At 45.0% G+C, this 18505-nt stretch overlaps 1 protein-coding gene across 1 annotated transcript in view; it reads right to left on the minus strand.

Moving 5' to 3' along the window:
• The window catches only part of RGS7BP (regulator of G protein signaling 7 binding protein), a 63228-nt gene that overhangs the window by 20863 nt on the left and 23860 nt on the right, over positions 1-18505 (minus strand). The window contains exon 3 of the mRNA XM_074994267.1: positions 1271-1401. Coding sequence (XP_074850368.1) covers positions 1271-1401 — 131 coding nt within the window. The remainder of the gene's footprint in view (positions 1-1270; positions 1402-18505) is intronic.

Consider the following 18505-nt stretch of genomic DNA (forward strand, 5'->3'; position numbering starts at 1 on the left):
ATGAGATATGCAGGAGGGGGTTCCCGCTAGTCTGGTTGCTGACAGCACAAGCTCGTTTGCTTACATCATCTTGTAAGCTGGCAGAGTTGATCAAAAATTTTCCATTTTCTAAACATTTTAATAGAAAATGCAGTTTCCATAAGGACCACAATTTTAAATAAGAAAAATTTGGATTTGGCCAAAAGGTAGTTGTTTATTTTTTTAAGCATCAGGAAACTAAATCAAAATATTTCATTTTGAACTGGGTCAACCCAGGACCTAAATGTTCTGGCATTTTTGAACAGAATCAAAATATTTACTTTAGGGTCAGTTCAACATCTGGGTATCTGCCTGTGTCCCTTGGGAGTTGTTGTTTGGATGCCATAGTTGCCCATTCTCCTCTACTGGCTAGGCTCTGGTTGAACTACATCTCCCACGAAAGCTGTGGTGCATCATGGGCGTCTCATGACCATGTTGGTAGGTGGAGTCCAGTTTATGGAGACAACTGGAGGACTATAGCAGTGCTTCTCAACTTTCTTTTTTAAATAAAATATACCTTTAAAAATTATAAGTACCCCAATACCCACAATTTTCAGAAACAAGTTTTTTTTTCTACCTTTGCAACACATTTGTTCAAACAACTTAATCATAACTGGTTGGTTAGAAGAACTTGCCTATTGGTAGTAAACTTACCATCGAACTTATGACTGTGTAAAAAGGATAAATAAAAAGAAATAGATGAACATCAAGTAAGTCTGATTTTTTATTCATGAAAAAGGTTGAGAAACACTGTGTTAATGTTCCCCTGGAAGAGCTCTGCCTGCCCCCAGGAGTACACATACCCCAGGTTGAGAACCATCTAAAGCACCTGGACTACTACTCCCTTGAGGAATCATGGCAACTCAGAGTGCTGTAATTTAATGTCCAGGTAGCCTGAAAAGAAATATTTGATACTTTTTAATAAAAAAAATACAGAACCCACCATTCTGCCTTATTTATTCCAGCAAATGTACAGCATATCTTGTTCAGTGGTAGCTGAATAACTGGTACAAAGAGCTAAAACCTTCCATTTTGAGTCAAACATTAGTCCAATTTCAGGATCCTAAATCACAATAATATATTTGTTAGGAAGGTGACATCATAGTAGAACCACAGCTTATGTAACTACCTCAGTTGTGGGTAATTCCATTCAGGAATTTAGTGTTATACCTACCTTAAAGGTACCCGAGGAAAGCTAAAACAGATCAGTTTTAAAGGTTAGTGTCTGTGATGTGTTTGTGTAATTCAATACCTTTCCGATGAAACTGGAGGGATCCTAGCAGGCATATGGACTTGAGCATCTCTGTTGTGTACATTTCTAAGCAACATTGCAACTGAATGTATAGTCTACAGATTTCGGGATGAATCTCTCCATCTTCTGGGCTGCAATAATAATAAGAAAAAAAAGGAAAACTGTACTTAAAACAGATTTGCTTAATACAACCTTTAATACAACCTCAGCTGTCGGTAAAATCTAGAGAAAACTGGTTGTTTCTAGAAAATCGTATTTAAAGTAAGTTTTTATTCATATAAACTTTAGACATATTTTACAAAACATTCAATTTAACTGATTTCTCTCCGTCCAGTGAGCCATGAAAGGAATTTAAGTGACAACAAAAGAGGGATTTTATTCTTAATTATTTTGGATGTTTAACTCAGTCTGTCTCAGGTTTTCTCTACATTGTGGCTTGTGGTTTAGTGTGCACGACCCTAGTGCGCCCCTGAACATTTTTTTTTCCAAAAGCAGAAAAACTAATTTGTAACCTGCAAAGTCTGAGCATTCTTTCCTTCTCCACATGTTCTGTGGGTGCATAATTTCAAGGGTGGTGTTAGACTTACGTAGTCCTGATGCAATTGCAACACAGGGAGGCACAAACTCAGGGAGGGTCAGGCCCAGTCATGCCCATTATATTGACAACATTTCTGCAGTCTAGTAGCGTCTTTGGTCATAACTTCTTGTCGTGTATTGCTTAGATATTACTACTGCAGCATTCATGCAAAGAACGTCAGAATGAATAGGCTGCAACAGCACTAAGTACTTCATGGATAAGTATGCAGACAAGGTTCCTGCCCTAACAGCATACAATCTAAAACCACAATGCTCAAAAACAAGCTTGAGGGTAGGATATGACAGACTGGAGTGGTTGAATGGTGAAGCTGAGAGTGCAATTCTTTAGTTCCATGACTTCTGTATTAATTTCTTTTTTAATTTGTTAGTCCCTCAGTTTAAAATGTTAGCCATCGGATTAGGCAACAATGTTGTGCGGGAAGGTCTGGAGCTTACAGGACTTTTGGAAGAAGTGCTTTGTGAGCAAAACAACAACCAGGACTACAAAAGTCCATTCAATTTTCAAACTAAATGTAATTTCTAATTTACTCTTTATACCACAGATAAAAAAATACACAGGGCCCAATTTTCAAACCTGGGAGCCAGGCTGGACACCCAAATCTCATATTTGCACGATCAATATAGCTCTTAAAAAGTTTATTTTACAAGCCGAGCTGTTCATGTGCATCTCCCAAAGAAAAGATTTGTCCAGACATGTTGGAGAGGTGGGCTTGCAATCATTCTCTGCCAACAGTGGCTTTAATTATACAGTGGTTGTTCAACTCAAGGATTTAGGATTTCAGCAAAAGAAAGGCAAATAATAGAAAACTGGATTATAAAACAAATATAAACACTTGCCTTACTGAATAAATTGTGAATCTAAAGGTATTTCTGAATAACAGTAATATGGGACCTGATAAATTCCATAGCATGCTTCTAGATTTCTAGAGCAGGGATATTATAACAACAAAAAGATCTGCAAGCATTATTTAAAGGTATGTAATTTCCTGTAGCTAAATTGATAATTTTACAGGGCCTCTTATGTTTAAATAAAATTAGATGTGTGGGGTTTCTCAAGGGAACTGAAGCAACTAACTTGATAAATGATTTGCAACAGCTCTGCTCTGTTACTTCTCCTATTAGGCTCAAATCATGTCCTAACATCAATCAAGACTGAAGTGTTTTGAGACCTACAGCAAACAATGTTCATTTAACCCAGTCAAATGGATACTCTACTGCAAGAGCCTACGCAGTCACTGATGCTTATCTAATTGCGAGCTTGATGTTTTTGCCACCAACAGAAAGACTTCACATTTCTAAGCAAACTCCCAGCAGTTCGCACTGATTTCATACCAACGAGTTCAGTTCAAATTAACATTTATAGATTAAAGGCTAAAAGTAAGCATTACAGTTATGTAGTCTGACTTTCTATATAACAAAGGCCATAGCACTGGGGTGGGGAACATTTCTGGGTTGAGGGTCACTGACCCACAGAAAAATCAGTCAAGGGCCACACATAAGTGAGAAGCAAAATAAATAAATAAGGATCCATCACTAACCTGGCCCCCAAGTAAGGAGTGACAAAACCCCTCAGAGATGTGGCCCCCAACTGAGGCTACATCTACACTACAGCAATTCTTCAAAAGAACTTCTTTTGGAAGATCTCTTCCAAAAACCTTTTTTTGAGAGTGCGTCCACACACAAAAAAGTGGATCCAAAAAATTAATCTGTTCTTTTGATAGAGAGCGTCCACACAGTCCCCGCTCTTTCAAAAGAACGGGCCAGGGATTGAAAAATCTGGTGCCATGAGGACTACTCTTTTGAAAAAAAAGGGCCCCTGGGTGCCTGCACATTCTTTTTTTCCCCAAAAGATTCTTTTGAAAAAAGGCACTCTTCCTGATCTGGGAATGGAAAAGTGCCTCCAAAAGAAGTGACGCATTCTTTCAATTTACTTTTAAAATAACATGTTTTGTGTGTAGACGGTCTGCTGGATCTTTTGAAAGAGTGCCAACTTTTCTGAAAGATCTCACTAGTGTAGACACAGCCTGAGATAAAGGAAAAATGAAAGACATTCATTTCACTCCCCTCAAACTCCAGCCATGGTGAAGGGGAGGCACCAATGCTCAGGGTTTACCAGAGCCAGATTAACTCTTTTGGGGGCCCAGGGCTAGCATACTTTGTGGGGCACCCCTAGTTTCTGGGCAGGGTCAAAAATGAGGGGTTCAGTTTGCAGGATGGGGTGGGGGTACAATTGCTTTAGTATTCGTCACTGAATTATCCTAAAAAAATCTAAGTCTTATAGTCCACGCATATTCACATTTTCTTCCATTTTTAAATAATCTAAATGCAACCATATATCCTACAAACCTTTAGTAATCTGAAAAGTCCTCTTCTCTTTCCTAGTGTAAGAACTGCCACACTGAAATTACATTTAACAGTTTTGCTGCTTTTAGCTGGCAGTTGAGAAGGATTGCTGATGCAATCACACTGGAGTTGCCCAAAGTAGACTAGGTAAAACATAGAAGCCAGATGCTGATCTTGTTTATTGTGGTGCAAAGAAGGAGCAGTTCCACTGAAGCACATGGTTATTCCTAATTTACACCAGTGTAAATGAGATCAGCATTGGTTCTAAAGATGTACCTGCTCTGAATGTAGAAATCGCAGTGACTTAGAAGTTCTGTGCAAGGCACAGATACAGGAGTGGACTCACAGGGAAAATGGGCACCAAGCACAGTCTTGCCAGGTGTATTGTAGGTTGCAAGCTCCTCCAGCCATCCATGTGGAAGAAAAGTCTCAGAGTGCCTCAAAGCCCACTGAAAACAAGTATCAGCTTCAACTGGTGTTGGGTCAAGCCCCCAATGTCAGCAGATGCCTTAATGGCACAATTTACCCCCATATCTTGTTGCAGAGTCACAACCGCATTTTGCAACTTCAGCACTGACTTTCCAAACTGAACAAAATCCTGAAATGGCAAGAGTATTAGAATAAATACTCTTAGATTGATCCTTTTCATGGTAGCAATTTTAGATAAAATAGATGATTATCATCCCGTTCTTCTGTCTGTTTCATTCCAAGTGTTAGAAAGTGTAAATGAGTAAGAGGAATATTGTACCTAATTTTTTGGGGTCAACAGTTGCTATGGAAACTATACTTAAAATAATGACTGTCTCTCACTTTCTTCATGGCTGTCATTTAAAAAAAAGGCGAGGAACTGGCTACTGGAATTGAAAATGATATATTTTTCATCTAGTGTTTGGCTTCTGAGAAGGAGAGATTTTGAACTACAGCCCTTAAAACTGATCTTACTCATAACTGCCATCAGGGTATAGGCTAAAGAGTGTGCATATTACAATTTAAATAATTATTGACTAGAAGGGACACTCTTCAGCTAACTAAAGTGCCACATCTAAGCCACTTTCGGTACATTCACAAACTACAACAGATATGAGAAAATGCAATTACAGCCACCTTAACTGACACTTTTTACTTTTGTGAATTCTCAAGTGCATGAGTAATGTGAAAATAGCATTCAGCAAAGAGTCACAATATACAGAAAAATGATTGAATTGTGTCTTTTGACCCAAATCTGCCCTAGGAACAATACGTATCATGTGGATGTATACCAAAGGCCAAATGTTGCTCTCATTTACACCTATACAAGCGTAGAGTACTAGCAGTGACATCTAAGAACATAATTTGCTCCTGTTTCTAAAGTTAACATCTAATTATCTCCATTATCTCCTTGCCTCAGTATCACACTCATCTGTTGATCAATTACAGTAATGCTTTATTCTACATAGTATCTTTGAAAAGGTTTCCAATTATTTTCAGCCACAGTCTGCTCTCAAATGCATGTAGGTAGCCCACATTTACTTCAGTGGAAGCCACTGATCTGAGGGCTGAATCTGAACCTCAGATTCCAACTGGTAAAAAATGTTCTTTACCATTCCTGATGGTTTCACTGTAACCCAGTTTCTTGATTCATCCTTTGTACTGCATTTAAACACCCTCCAAGATAGTCAGCTCAGTTTGGTTTCTCTCCACAATCATCTTTGGCCTTGCCATGAGGTGAAGTGACATAGCCTTTGATTTTCCCTTTACACTCACAATAAAAATGTATGATGCAAGAGACAATAGGTACCTAAAGTAACATATACACACTGAGGGCTGGTCTACACTAGACTCTCCTTCAAAAGGGACACATAAACAAGCCAGATCTGGGAATAACGATGAGGTTCTGTGCTGCATATGCAGCACCTCATGAGCATAATTCCTGCTGCACGAACTATGAAGTTGCTAACCTCGAGGAGGCGGCAAGCAGTGTAGCCATGGGCACTTCGAATTAGGGGGCTAGTGTAAATGAGCCCTGATAGTTTAAGCGATATTTAGTAAGGAAGGAAGCACAGGTGTAAAATCCATTATACAATTGTATGAGTGGATAAATATAGAGTAAACTGGTCTTTTTCAAATGGTAGCAATAACTTAAATAACTTAAACTATCCCCACATAACTGTTAACAACCAACTTTTCAGTTTCCTGTTTGACTATTTTCTCCTTTAAGTCCATTTTAACATTCAAAGCACTTTCTTAAAATTCAGTGGCTATTACTAAATATGCCTTTTAACATTAGTCAAATTAAGTAGATTAGCACTGATAATACATAGAATATGCCCCTCTTTCTGAATAAATGACTGCTAAGACATTTAATATAATGCCCATAGAGGGAGCTCTAACATCATTCTCTTTTCTGTATAGCAGAAACCAGAACTCTGTGTCCACCACTCAGATAATCAGTTTAAGACCGAGAAGAATATGCAGGGATCAGTTACTCCTTCTTAGAAACAAAAAATAATACTGGATATGAAAATGACTATTGCTTTTTAACTCAAAACATTCTTCTTAAGCTGTAAATATTTCTTAATTGTTTATGGATAATTAATTTTATAATGTTCTCTTAACAAATGTTTAGGATGATTATTCAAATTGGAGAACAATGTAAAGGTTAGTCCAAAACTCAGCCTCACGTCAATCAGGAGAGGCTCCATTGTAATCAATGTAAATGTCACCAGTGTAGTTCTGGTAAGAACCAGAGGCAAATCAGGCCTAATTTTCTTATTTCAGCTAGAAATTAACAATGGATAGTTCAGTTCTAGGCAGCATGCCAAGTCATTTACAGAGCTGGATATGACTTTTTCGTTTTGAAGTGTCTTTTTAGATGAAGCCTGGGGTTAACTGTCATTACTGCGTCTACACGTGCCGGCTACTTCGAAGTAGCCGCGCCAACTTCGAAATAGCGCCCGTCACGGCTACAAGTGGTGGGCGCTATTTCGAAGTTGACATCAACGTAAGGCGGCGAGACGTCGAAGTTGCTATCCCCATCAGGAGATGGGAATAGCGCCCTACGTCGACGTTGAACGTCGAAGTGGGGAACGTGTAGCTGTTGCGCGTCCCGCAACATTGAAATAGCAGGGTCTGCCGTGGCGGCCATCAGCTGAGGGGTTGAGAGACGCTCTCTCCAGCCCCTGAGCTCGATGGTCGGGCAGCGGCCCCTTAAAGGTCCCCGCCCCCTGCCTTCCTGTGCAGGAAGCTGAGAGAGCGTGCAGGCGGCAGCCCAGCCACGTGGCCAGCCTGCACGCCCCTCTGCAGCCACACACCCCTCCACCGCTGCAATGGCCGCCCGCCAGCCCCCCAAGCGCCCCCAGGGCACCCCCCACAAGGGGAGCCAGGGCTCCCAGCACAGCAGCCAGGCTGGGAAGCGGCAGCGGGGCCCCTCCTGGACGGAGGCTGAGCTTCGGTACCTGCTGGGGCTCTGGAGTGAGGAGGAGGTGCTCCAGGTAATGGGGAGCAAGAGGCAGAACGCAGATGCATTCGCTCGGCTGGCTGAGGGCCTGGCCGCCCAGGGTCACCCTGCCCGCACTCCTGACCACCGATCTGGGGCTGCCCCCATCACTTGCCCCTTTTACAGGGAGCTCAGGGCCATCCTGGGGCCCCAGCACACCTCCTCCCCTCCAGCCACTCTTGATACCTTGGCCGACGAGCCCCAGCAGTCCCCGGAGGTGGAGTCCGCCCCGGAGGTAAGCCCCGCACCCCAGGGGCCCCCCCAGGAGCCCAACCCTGGGGCACCGGAGGAGGAGGAGGAGAGGGAGTCCTCCTCCAGCAACGGGGGGCTCCAAATAATCCTGCCATCACGGAGCTCCAGCAGGGCGTCCGCCCACCGGGTGTCCCCCGACCGTGGGAGCGGATCATCAGGTATATACCCCCCCGGTGCACACCCCTGGGGTTGAGGGGCGGGAGTAACAGACATGACCAGGGCCCTCCACATGCCCAGATGACCATGGCCCAAAGGACAGCAGTGGCATGTCCCTCACAGGAGTGCATCAGCCCCTGCCCCCCCCAGCACGACAGTGCCATGCCCCATCCCTGGGGATGGGGGGAGCGGAACCTAGGGTCCCCCGGGGGGAGGGGGTGGGACACCCATCATCATCATCAGCATCTCCCGGGGACGGGGATGGGGAACCAGCAGCAGAGGGGTGGGGGGACAAGGGCCACGGCTTGTGGGCCACGGGGCCCACACTAACGGCTGTCTCCACTCTTCTTCCCCCCGTGTTCCGTAGCTGCACCATTGGAAGGACCGGAGAGTGCCGGCGAGGTGTCAGTGGTCCCGGAGAGCCCACCGGGGCCATTAGTCCAGGCCAGCCCCTCGGCGGAGCACCAACCGGCCCCCAGGGTGGGGACGACGGCGGAGCCAGCACCAACCACGGACGGCGATGGACCCCCAGCTGCTGGCGATCCTCTGTCGGCAGCTAGAGGTCTCCAAGCAGCGCCTGCGGGTGGAGGAGTGGCACCTCGAACTTCAGGAGCGGGCGCTGGCCTGGCGCCAGGAGGCATGGGGGGCCTTTATGCGCACCTTCGAGCACATTGCGGACTACCTGGCCCCCCATGCCGCACCGGCTGCCGCTCTGCCCGCCCTGCCTGCTCCACCCACTGCTCCATCCGCCATCGCACCACCATCCGCCACCGAGGGCCGTTCTGCCGAGGGGGACCTGGGGTCAGCTGACACCCGCTGGCCATATCTACTGGTCCGCCTGGCCTCCAGCCAGCCCCGGCCAGGGCTGAGGCCGAGGCACGGGTCGCGGCCGCCCACCCTCAGCGCTGGACATTAGGGGGTGTGGGGCCCAGGACGTGGCCTCCCCCTCCCTCTTTGTATATATCCCCTTCAGTTATCATCTTTTGTAAATAGTTCGTATTAGACCCCTGTTGTTATGCTGATACCTGCCCCCCCCATGTAAATAGTTCTCCCCTTCCTTGTCTTCCCCTTTTTTAATTTCATCTTATCTTATTTATAATACATATATATATATTTATTTTGCCTGTAAATAGTTAGTTATGATAATAATAATAAGAGTTCAACATATATATTCTGGTTTGACGAACAAATGTCTGTTTTTATTTGCAAGAAAAGTGTGGGGGGGTGTGCTCTTGGGTGCTCTGTGGTGTGGGCGTAGGGCCACGGAGTGTTGTGGAGGATGGGGGGTGTAGTGGGGGGCCTGCCAGCGTTCACCCTGCGGCCTCGTTGAACTGGGCCCGCAGGGCCTCCTGGACCTGGGTCCCTTCGGGGTCCACCTGGCGACTGGGGGCAGTGGGTGGCTGCACATCGGCCCTGCCAACCTCCACAGCCCAGCCCTGAAAGAATGCCTCCCCCTTGCTCTCGATGAGGTTGTGGAAGGCGCTGCACGTGCACACAATCTGGGGGATGTTGGTGAGGCCCACATCAAGGCGGGTGAGGAGACACCTCCAGCGCCCTTTGAGGTGGCCAAATGTGCGCTCCATGACCTGGCGCACATGGTTCAGGCGCATGTTGAAGCGCTCCTGGCTGGCTGGCTGACAGGTGGCCTGTGTAAGGGTGCATGAGCCAGGGCCGGAGGGGGTATGCCGCGTCTGCAATGACGCAGAGGGGCATGGGGGTGTCCCCCACAGGGATCTCCAGCTGGGGGATGAAGGTCCCTGCCTCCAGCCGGCGGCACAGGCCCGAATTCCGGACTACCCGGGTGTCGTGTGTGCTGCCAGACCAGGCCATATATATGTCCAGGAAGCGGCCCCGGCTGTCCACCAAGGCCTGAAGGACCACTGAGTGGTAGCCCTTCCTGTTTAAGTAGCATCCTCCACTGTGCTCCGGGGCACGGGGTCCCATCCAGAGCCCCAAAGCAACTGGGGAAGCCCAGGGTGGCAAACCCCGCGATGGCGGCATCCGGGTCCCCAAGCCGCACAAGCCTGTGGAGGAGCAGGGCGTTGATGGCGCGGATGACCTGCAGGGGAAGCACATGGGAGAGCACCAATGAGGGATGTGCAGGGTGTGTGTGGCCCTCCCCTGCCAGGGCTCCCCTCCCCTGCCAGGGCTGCCTCCCCCTCCCCACGTGGGTCCTCTTACCTCCATGAGGACAGCCCTGATGGTGGCCTTGCCGACACCAAACTGCTGGCCCACGGATCGGTAGTGTCTGGAGTGGCCAGCTTCCAGACAGCAATGCTGGCCCGTTTCTTGACGCTGAGGGCACGCCGCATGAAGGTGTCCTGGTGCCTCAGTGCGGGGGTAAGCCACTGGCATAGCTCCAGAAATGTCTGCTGGCTCATGCGAAAGTTCTGGAGCCAGCAGTTCTCATCCCACTCTCCGAGCACCAGCCGCTCCCACCAGTCGGTGCTCGTGGGGTAGCTCCACAGCTGGCGGTGTGTGCGGCGGGCGGGGGGGTGGGAGGGGGCTGCAGGGTTTGGGGTTGCTTCCTCCTCCCCTGCGGGCAGCTCCTCCTCTGTGGCTAGGATGTGATCAACTGCCTCCTGAATGGCATCGAGCAGGGCGAGCACTGCTCCTGCAGGGGCGGCTGGGTGGACCTCTGGCTGCTGCTGCTGCTGGGGGTCCATGACTGTGTTGCCCGAGGTATGTGTGCCTATGGCTCTGCAGACCGCGTGCTGTGCAGGCTGCGTGTGTCTGGGAGGGGCCCTTTAAGGGAGCGGCTAGCTGTTGCCCCGGAAGTGCTAGTCCCCCCGTGACCCTGTCTACAGCTGTTCCTGGCACCCTTATTTCAATGTGTGCTACTTTGGCGTGTAGACGCTCCCCTGCAGCGCCTACTTCGATGTGGTGCTGCCCAACGTCGACGTTGAATGTCGACGGCACCAGCCCTGGAGGACGTGTAGACGTTATTCATCGAAATAGCTTATTTCGATGTCGCTACATCGAAATAAGCTATTTCGATGTAGCGTTCACGTGTAGACGTAGCCATTATCATTTTGTGAACAATAGGAACAATTTTCATGTAGTACAATCTAAACGAATATGGTACACTTGCAAATCTCCATGTATTTAATTACGCAAATATATATGTTTTAAAATATTCAATAACAAGGAAGAAAAACTAAGGTATTGTTAAGCCATAAGTAAAAGTGCTACAAGGTCAAATTCGGTCCTGTGCTACATGTATACAACTCATATGAAAGTGAATGAGAGGTACAAATATGTATTCCAATCGTGATTATGGCCTACTGTTAGGTAAAACAAGCAGTCCTGTGGACTGTACCTTAAGGACTAACAAATTTATTAGGTCATGAGCTTTATGGGTAAAAGGCACTTCATTCGATGGATGGAAATCACAGAAGGTATACGTAGCAGGAGAGAAAAAAGAAGGAAGGAAAAGAAAGTCTCCATGTCGCTAGCAGGACCAGTTAATGAAGCAAACGTGTCTCATTCATAGCATGTGATGTAGAAGTGAAAATATCAAAGGTGCGGAAATTGAATGTCCAGGGAGATTAAAATGCTCCTCTGCAAGTTTGTGTGTGTTTACATTCCTGATGCTTGATTTGTGTCCATTATCCTTTGTCACAGAGTCTATCAGGATCGTCCAGTGTACATGGCAGAGGAGCACTGCTGGAACTTGATGCATGTATTATGTTAGTGTATGTGCAGGTGCATGAGCCTCTGGTGGCGAGTGTTATGTGGTTAGATCATCCTGTGGTAATGTTGTTGTAAAGATATGTGGACAGACTTGGCAACAAAGTTGTTGCAGGGAGAGGTTCCTGGGTTAGTGTTTCTGAGGTATGGTGTGTGGTTGCTGGTGAGTACTTGCTTCAGGTTGGTTGGGGCTGTCTATAGACTATGCACGCAAGTTGAGACTGTCAGAGCAGTCTAGAGGTTTCAGATAGTCTTCCACTAAAATTAATCTACTTTGAAAATCTTGACCATACTCCACAGGAGTTAAATATAAGTGTGCAATTATACTTACAGACATTGGTTAAAAAAGGAGTGGATAGAAGCAGTAAAAACAAAGGAAATGTTTTTTCTTCTTCCCTGTATTATAAGTTGTAAATTGGCTTGACAGACCAAGGAAAAATCACTGTTGAATGTATTTCACTCTATAGCTCACATTCTACACTAAGGCCCTGGAGCTGTAAAGTAAAATGCCATGGGAATGACTTAGACGTAGATGTGAGCTCAAAACTTATGACCTTTCCCAGAGGCTGAAAAATACTAGGTTCGTTGCACAGGAAATTCGTTTACTTCCTGTAGATGCTAAGGGCCTGATCTTCTTCTCACTTACATCAGCATGACACTATTCAAACTCCACTGACTTCAGTGGCATTATTTTGAATTTCAATTGATGTGAAGCAAGGAGAAGGTCCATCAAGTGCAAAATTTCTTTCAACTAGTTCTTAGAGTCAGAAGCAGCAGCAGCAGCAGCATATCCCTAATTTAGGAACTTGACATCAAATGCAGGTAAAAGGTGCAAGAAAACTCAACCAAAACTATGCCATGATAGAATATTCAGTGTGGTACCTCTTTTGTCACTAAATACAATTCCCAGCTTAGTTACTTCTTACACTTTTGCAGCTTCTTGCCATGTTGGTCAACCCTACTTAGATCTCTTTATAGGCCGTGTCTACACGGGCGACTTCTGTTGACAAAACTCACTGAGCATCTACACAGCTAAAGCGCTCTGTTGGAGTTTGTTGACAAAACTCAGCTGTTCAGGTGGCAGCATTATCTCTGTTCCTGATCAAGTATAACTCCTCTGTGGACAGCGTTTTGTTGACAGAGTGCCTGTGTGGACATTTCTGTCAACAGAGAGGGCTTCCGGTTTGCAGAACTTCCGATCAGCCATTCTGTAGAGGGAGGGCAGGGCATTCTGGCTGCTCTCTGTTGACAGAGCAGCTTGCTCTTTCAATATGCTTTTGTGTGTAGACACAATCTGTTGTCAGTGATACTGCTGTTGATAGTGATCTTTGTTGACAGAGGCTGCCCATGTAGACATGGCCATGCATTAGTAGAATGGGTGCAAGTAGAGCTAAAGGAGTTTAACATTATAAAGGTTTAATTTATGCCATCACCAGCTACTGCAAGAGAACCAAAAAATATTAAATTCAGAACTCACAAGGGCTGTACGTGAAAGGAGAACTTTAAAAAAGTGTTATATTTGGAAATTTGTTTCTGTGAGTTTCAAGTCTAGGAAAGCATGATTTTTTATCGATACCTTAAACACTGTTTGCTTCTTTTGCAGGTTTACAGTCCTTTTTTAAATTACAATGAGGGATCTGGTGAGCTGTTTTGAATATAAGTATAAAAGTAATCAAACTGTAATGTTCTCTTCTAAGTGGATACTGAGAAAACATACTTGTTTGTTCTGTTCCCATCTGCTACAGTCATTTTAGATTGGATACTGACAAAGGGTACTCGTTTCTAAATTACTTGCCTTTTCCTAGAAATTGTTGCCATGTTTCCATATATCATGTTATTTTTCATTCTATGCTCTTGCAATGTAATGAATCTTTGGTGATGAAACGTTAAATGGGATACAACAGAACAGTACTGCATCCTAGACAATAGCAAGCTGGAGAACAGATTAAGCTCTTTCCAGTAGACAGATAATGTACTAAGAAGAAGGAGATAATTTAAAAGGCTTGTATTTATGTGGCTGAAAAACTAATTTCTTAAATCATATCTCTGTTTGAAAGGTGTTTGCTGGTAAACTGTATCTGCTCAGCTGTGCTTACTATATTAAGAAAAAGCATTTCCATATTCACTGGCATGTACAGAAAAACAAACAAACAAACAAACCCAAAGATTTTTAATCTTAGTTTTGAGAATAACTTTTCATTCTTGCAGCAACAGACAGCAGAATCTAGCCTCATGGCATTTGCATTTATTGTAGTGATATCGTACCTACAGTGACTAAGTTAGTAGAACTTGAGTTGTTCCGATGTTAAACTGTTCATCTAACAGGTTATCTGCTTTCCTTCAGCCACTCCCATTGACTTCAACAGAAGCTCACTTATAAATCAAGAGCATGATATGGTCCTTAACCTGTAGGCTGTCTCTGAAGATATTAGTCTTTTAAAATTCATTTTTCTAGCTTTCCTCCTTCAGAACTACCTTCCAAAGAAAAAATATACAGTATTACTTATTTTATTCCAGTCATCTTAGTGTTCTGTAGCAGTCCTAAAGTTCTTTAGGCAGCTCATTATAGCTATGTCTACACGTGAATGCTACATCGAAATAGCTTATTTCGATGTAGCAACATCGAAATAAGCTATTTTGATGAATAACGTCTACACGTCCTCCAGGGCTGGCGCTGCTGATGTTGGGCAGCACTACATCGAAGTAGGCGCTGCAGGGGAGCGTCTACACACCAAAGCGCCCCACAATGAAATAAGGGTGCCAGGAACAGCTGCAGACAGGGTCACAGGGCGGACTCAACAGCAAGCTGCTCCCTCAAAGGGCCCCTCCCAGACACACTTGCACTAAACAGCACAAGATCCACAGAGCCGACAACTGGTTGCAGACCCTGTGCATGCAGCATGGATCCCCAGCTGCAGCAGCAGCAGCCAGAAGCCCTGGGCTAAGGGCTGCTGCACATGGTGACCATAGAGCCCTGCAGGGGCCCTGCAGGGGCTGGAGAGAGCGTCTCTCAACCCCTCAGCTGATGGCCACCATGGCGGACCCCGCTATTTCGACGTTGCAGGTCACGGATCGGCTACACGTGCCCTACTTCGACGTTCAACGTCAAAGTAGGGCGCTATTCCCATCTCCTCATGAGGATAGCGACTTCGACATCTCGCCGCCTTATGTCAATTTCGAAGTTGGTGTGGCTACTTCGAAGTAGCTGGCACGTATAGACGTGGCTTATATGAGAAAGGTGGAAGGTAACCCTGCCTTTAAAATGGTTTTAAAAAAAAAACTCTCGATGTGGTCTGTATAAAAATTTCAGTAATTCTTTCACACGTGTGACCTTTATTACTGAAGAAGCAAGTCGGTATTAATCAATATAGGTGAAGTTGTATAAGCATTAACCCTTTATGCCTTTTTCGGCTGGGCATTTTGTGATACTATTCAGATAACTTTCTGAAGTTCTGAAAATTTATGGCAAAATTTTCCAAGCTTAGTTTCTCCCCAAAGTTTAATTTTATTGACTAAGTTCACTCATTCACTATGCATCTTATAAGGTAAAAGTTGCACAGCTCCTGGAGTACTTAGATGGGATGCTCTTCAGCAGAACCTCCTAAGGGTTTGTCTACACAGGGAAATTGACTGGAGTAGCTCTGTGTACGGACGCTCATATTACAGAATGAGTGAGTCCACTTGGGATTTATTCAGGAATACCACTAATTCTTTTAATATTTGCATCGGGGCTGCTGAGAGCTCTTGAACCAAACTGGAAACCCTGTACAGAATGGAAACCATGCATCCCTAGTTCCAATGCTTGTGTCAGCAGGCAGTTCCCTTAGTTCCTTTTAAACAGGTTGACATGCTTTGGATCTGAGCCAAACACCACTGAAGTAAATGGAAAAACTCCCACTAAAACAGGGTTTTGGGTCAGAAGCACATTGTGTTAAAAGACAGCTACAAATGCAGGAACATTTCCCATATATTAATTTTCCATGACAAGGAAAAGAAAGAGTGATTCTGACAGTAATCTGCAACCTTTAAAAGAATACCATTTACTTCCCTCCTAGATGGAGCTTAGCTGCACAGGCTAGAGTATTAGTGGGCAGCACTCTGCTCCCTCCCTATTTGTGCCCACATCCAACCCATTTGTTCATGTAGGAAGTATCAGATAATAGATCCTGCTCTCATCCTGAATATAGACCAGCTACGGGGAAGCCCTAATATGACTGTGCAGGGAATTGCTCCCCTGTATTCACCTGCACAGCAGCCTTAGGGCAAGTAGCAATCTGCTCCTCAGAGGAGGATATCATGGATTTATATACTTGAAATATTACACTACCACAGTCAAATGTGTGTGTGTGGGGGAAGACAACTGGAGAGAGAGAGAGAAGCTAAAACATTTTTCTGAATAAAGTGTGGATCACCAACCATACTTTTACGACAGGAAATGCATTCCTACTAACCTGTATCTACTGTTCGACATCAAAGTTATAGCAAGATGCTACTGAGTGGCAGTGAGGGATCTGCTTTTACTAGAACTACTGTAATGTCTGCTTACTACACTGGCTAGTGCTGCTGAAGGCAGAGCAGGAGCAGAGAAGAATCTACTTAGGATTTTGTGTGGGTCCAACATTGGAGCATAGTACCTGGGTACATAGATTTTAATGCCAGAAGGCAACACTGTGATCTAGTCTGATCTCCTTTATACCACTTGCCATAGAACTTCCCTGCAAGTCATTCATAAGAGTATATCCTTAAAAAAAAACACAAAACAAAAAAATTACATCTTAATTTAAAAGTGGTCAGTGGTAGAGAATCCACCGCAGGGTCTTTGACAAGCTGTTCCAGTGGTGACTTCTTCTTACTGTTAAAAATGCATGCTTCGTTTCCAATCGGAATCTGTATATCAAACTAACACTTGCATGGATGCATCAGTTATTTCCACTCATGTGGAGTGAGGCTGCAGGAGCATCATGTTCTACTGTGGCTTCCGGGTTGCAGCAGTGACCACAGAACAGCTGCAGTGCCACTCTATGGCCTGGGGAGAGGGATTTCTTCTTGAGCCCACTGGAATCTGCCAACCCACACTCCTTTTTGCTCAGTCTGGGGTAGAGGTGGGAGCAGAGACAGAAGTGCCTCTAAGGGTATGTCTACACCACAAACTAAAACCCATGAATGGTCCAGGGCAGCCAACTCAGGCTCATGGTGGGTCTCATGCTGTGGGGATGTTTCATTGCTGTGTGGACTTTTGGGCTGAAGCCTGGGACATAGGTTCCTGTAGGGTTTTCTTTACTGTATATAAATACTGAAGGTGCTGTATTCTCCAATCCCGACTGGGGAGCAAGTGAATGGAGTCATATTTCACAAATATATTGATAGTGGTAATTGTAGAGATGTAAGTATTTTTACCACTGTGTTGTCTAATTTTACTCAGAGCAGGGTTGTATGGTGGTATAAATGACAACTGTCTTCACACAAAACCCTTTGCTATTGCTAACACCAACGGACTGCCAACTGCCCTGAATTATAGGTCTGAATCTTGCCAAGGTAGGCAGCTGTGAATTGTCAGCTTTTCTCTGCTCACCCAATAAATATAAACTCATTTTCCTTTTGAAGAGGAAGGCACTTTCTTCAACAACTTTGAACACATCATTTAATACAAAAAGACAGCACTGGGATTCTTGCACATAAATCTGCCAGCATGAAAACGTTGGTAATACAGACAGTATTCAAAATAAGGCAGATAAGAATAGCATACCAAAAAATGGAACAAGGTGGGGAAGGACTACTGTGAATAAGATGTTCCTGTACAAATAATTGTGTGCTATTATTGCTCTGTTCACATGATACACATCTAATTTCAACCCTACAAATGCACAGTTAAAGGGAAATATGATACAATTGTAGACACCAATTCAGCAAAGCGCTTAAACTTGTATGTAACTTCAACATCTGACTCATCTCATTGCCTAGAATGCCTCATGCTTAACTTTAAGCACATGCTCAAATGCTTTGCTGAACGGAGACTATTCTAGCTGAAAACCTGAGAAGAGATTATTAGGAAACAGAATCATAAGAAAATAACTCTAGGATTCCTTCTGCAGCTCTTAAGGAGAAGTATAATGGAGTGGGAGTTTCGCCTTAGTAAGTCTGGTAAGAACAGGCTCTTTGTTAAGATCTGGTTCCAGCTTACAAGTTGCTGATCGTTCAGCTCAGGGCCCCAGGGTTGCCAATACTGGTTGGATGAATTCCTGGGAGGTTATATCACATGACATTATCTTTAATTTCTGGAGACACCAGGACAATTCTGGAGGCTTGACATCCTTAACAGCACTTCCCAGGCAGTGTACTGTATCCTGCAGGCCAGGGGTGGGGAACCTACAGCCTATGGGCTAAAACTGTCCCATTGCTGAGTTTCATCTGGCCTGCGGGGCTGGAGCTGCAAGCGCAGGCAGCAAAAAGGTTCTCACTCCCGCTACAGGATCAAGTCACAGGGCAGGAAAGGATGACAGAGAACAGGAAGTCTCAAGATCACTAGAAATAAGAAGCCTTTGCTTAGATAACCATGCAAAAGTCTACCAGTGCAAAGGGTGGACAGTACATGAATCAAGGAAAGAAAGATATAATCTACAAGCCTTATCCAGCACATCTTCCTCAGGCAATACTCTTTCTGACCTTCATGAAAGCACTGCCTGCAGTGGAGTGCAGCATCAGACCTAATTTCTTTCAGTCAG

This window comes from Carettochelys insculpta, chromosome 5 (genome assembly GCF_033958435.1).
Source record: "Carettochelys insculpta isolate YL-2023 chromosome 5, ASM3395843v1, whole genome shotgun sequence".
NCBI classification, from domain to species: Eukaryota; Metazoa; Chordata; order Testudines; family Carettochelyidae; genus Carettochelys; species Carettochelys insculpta.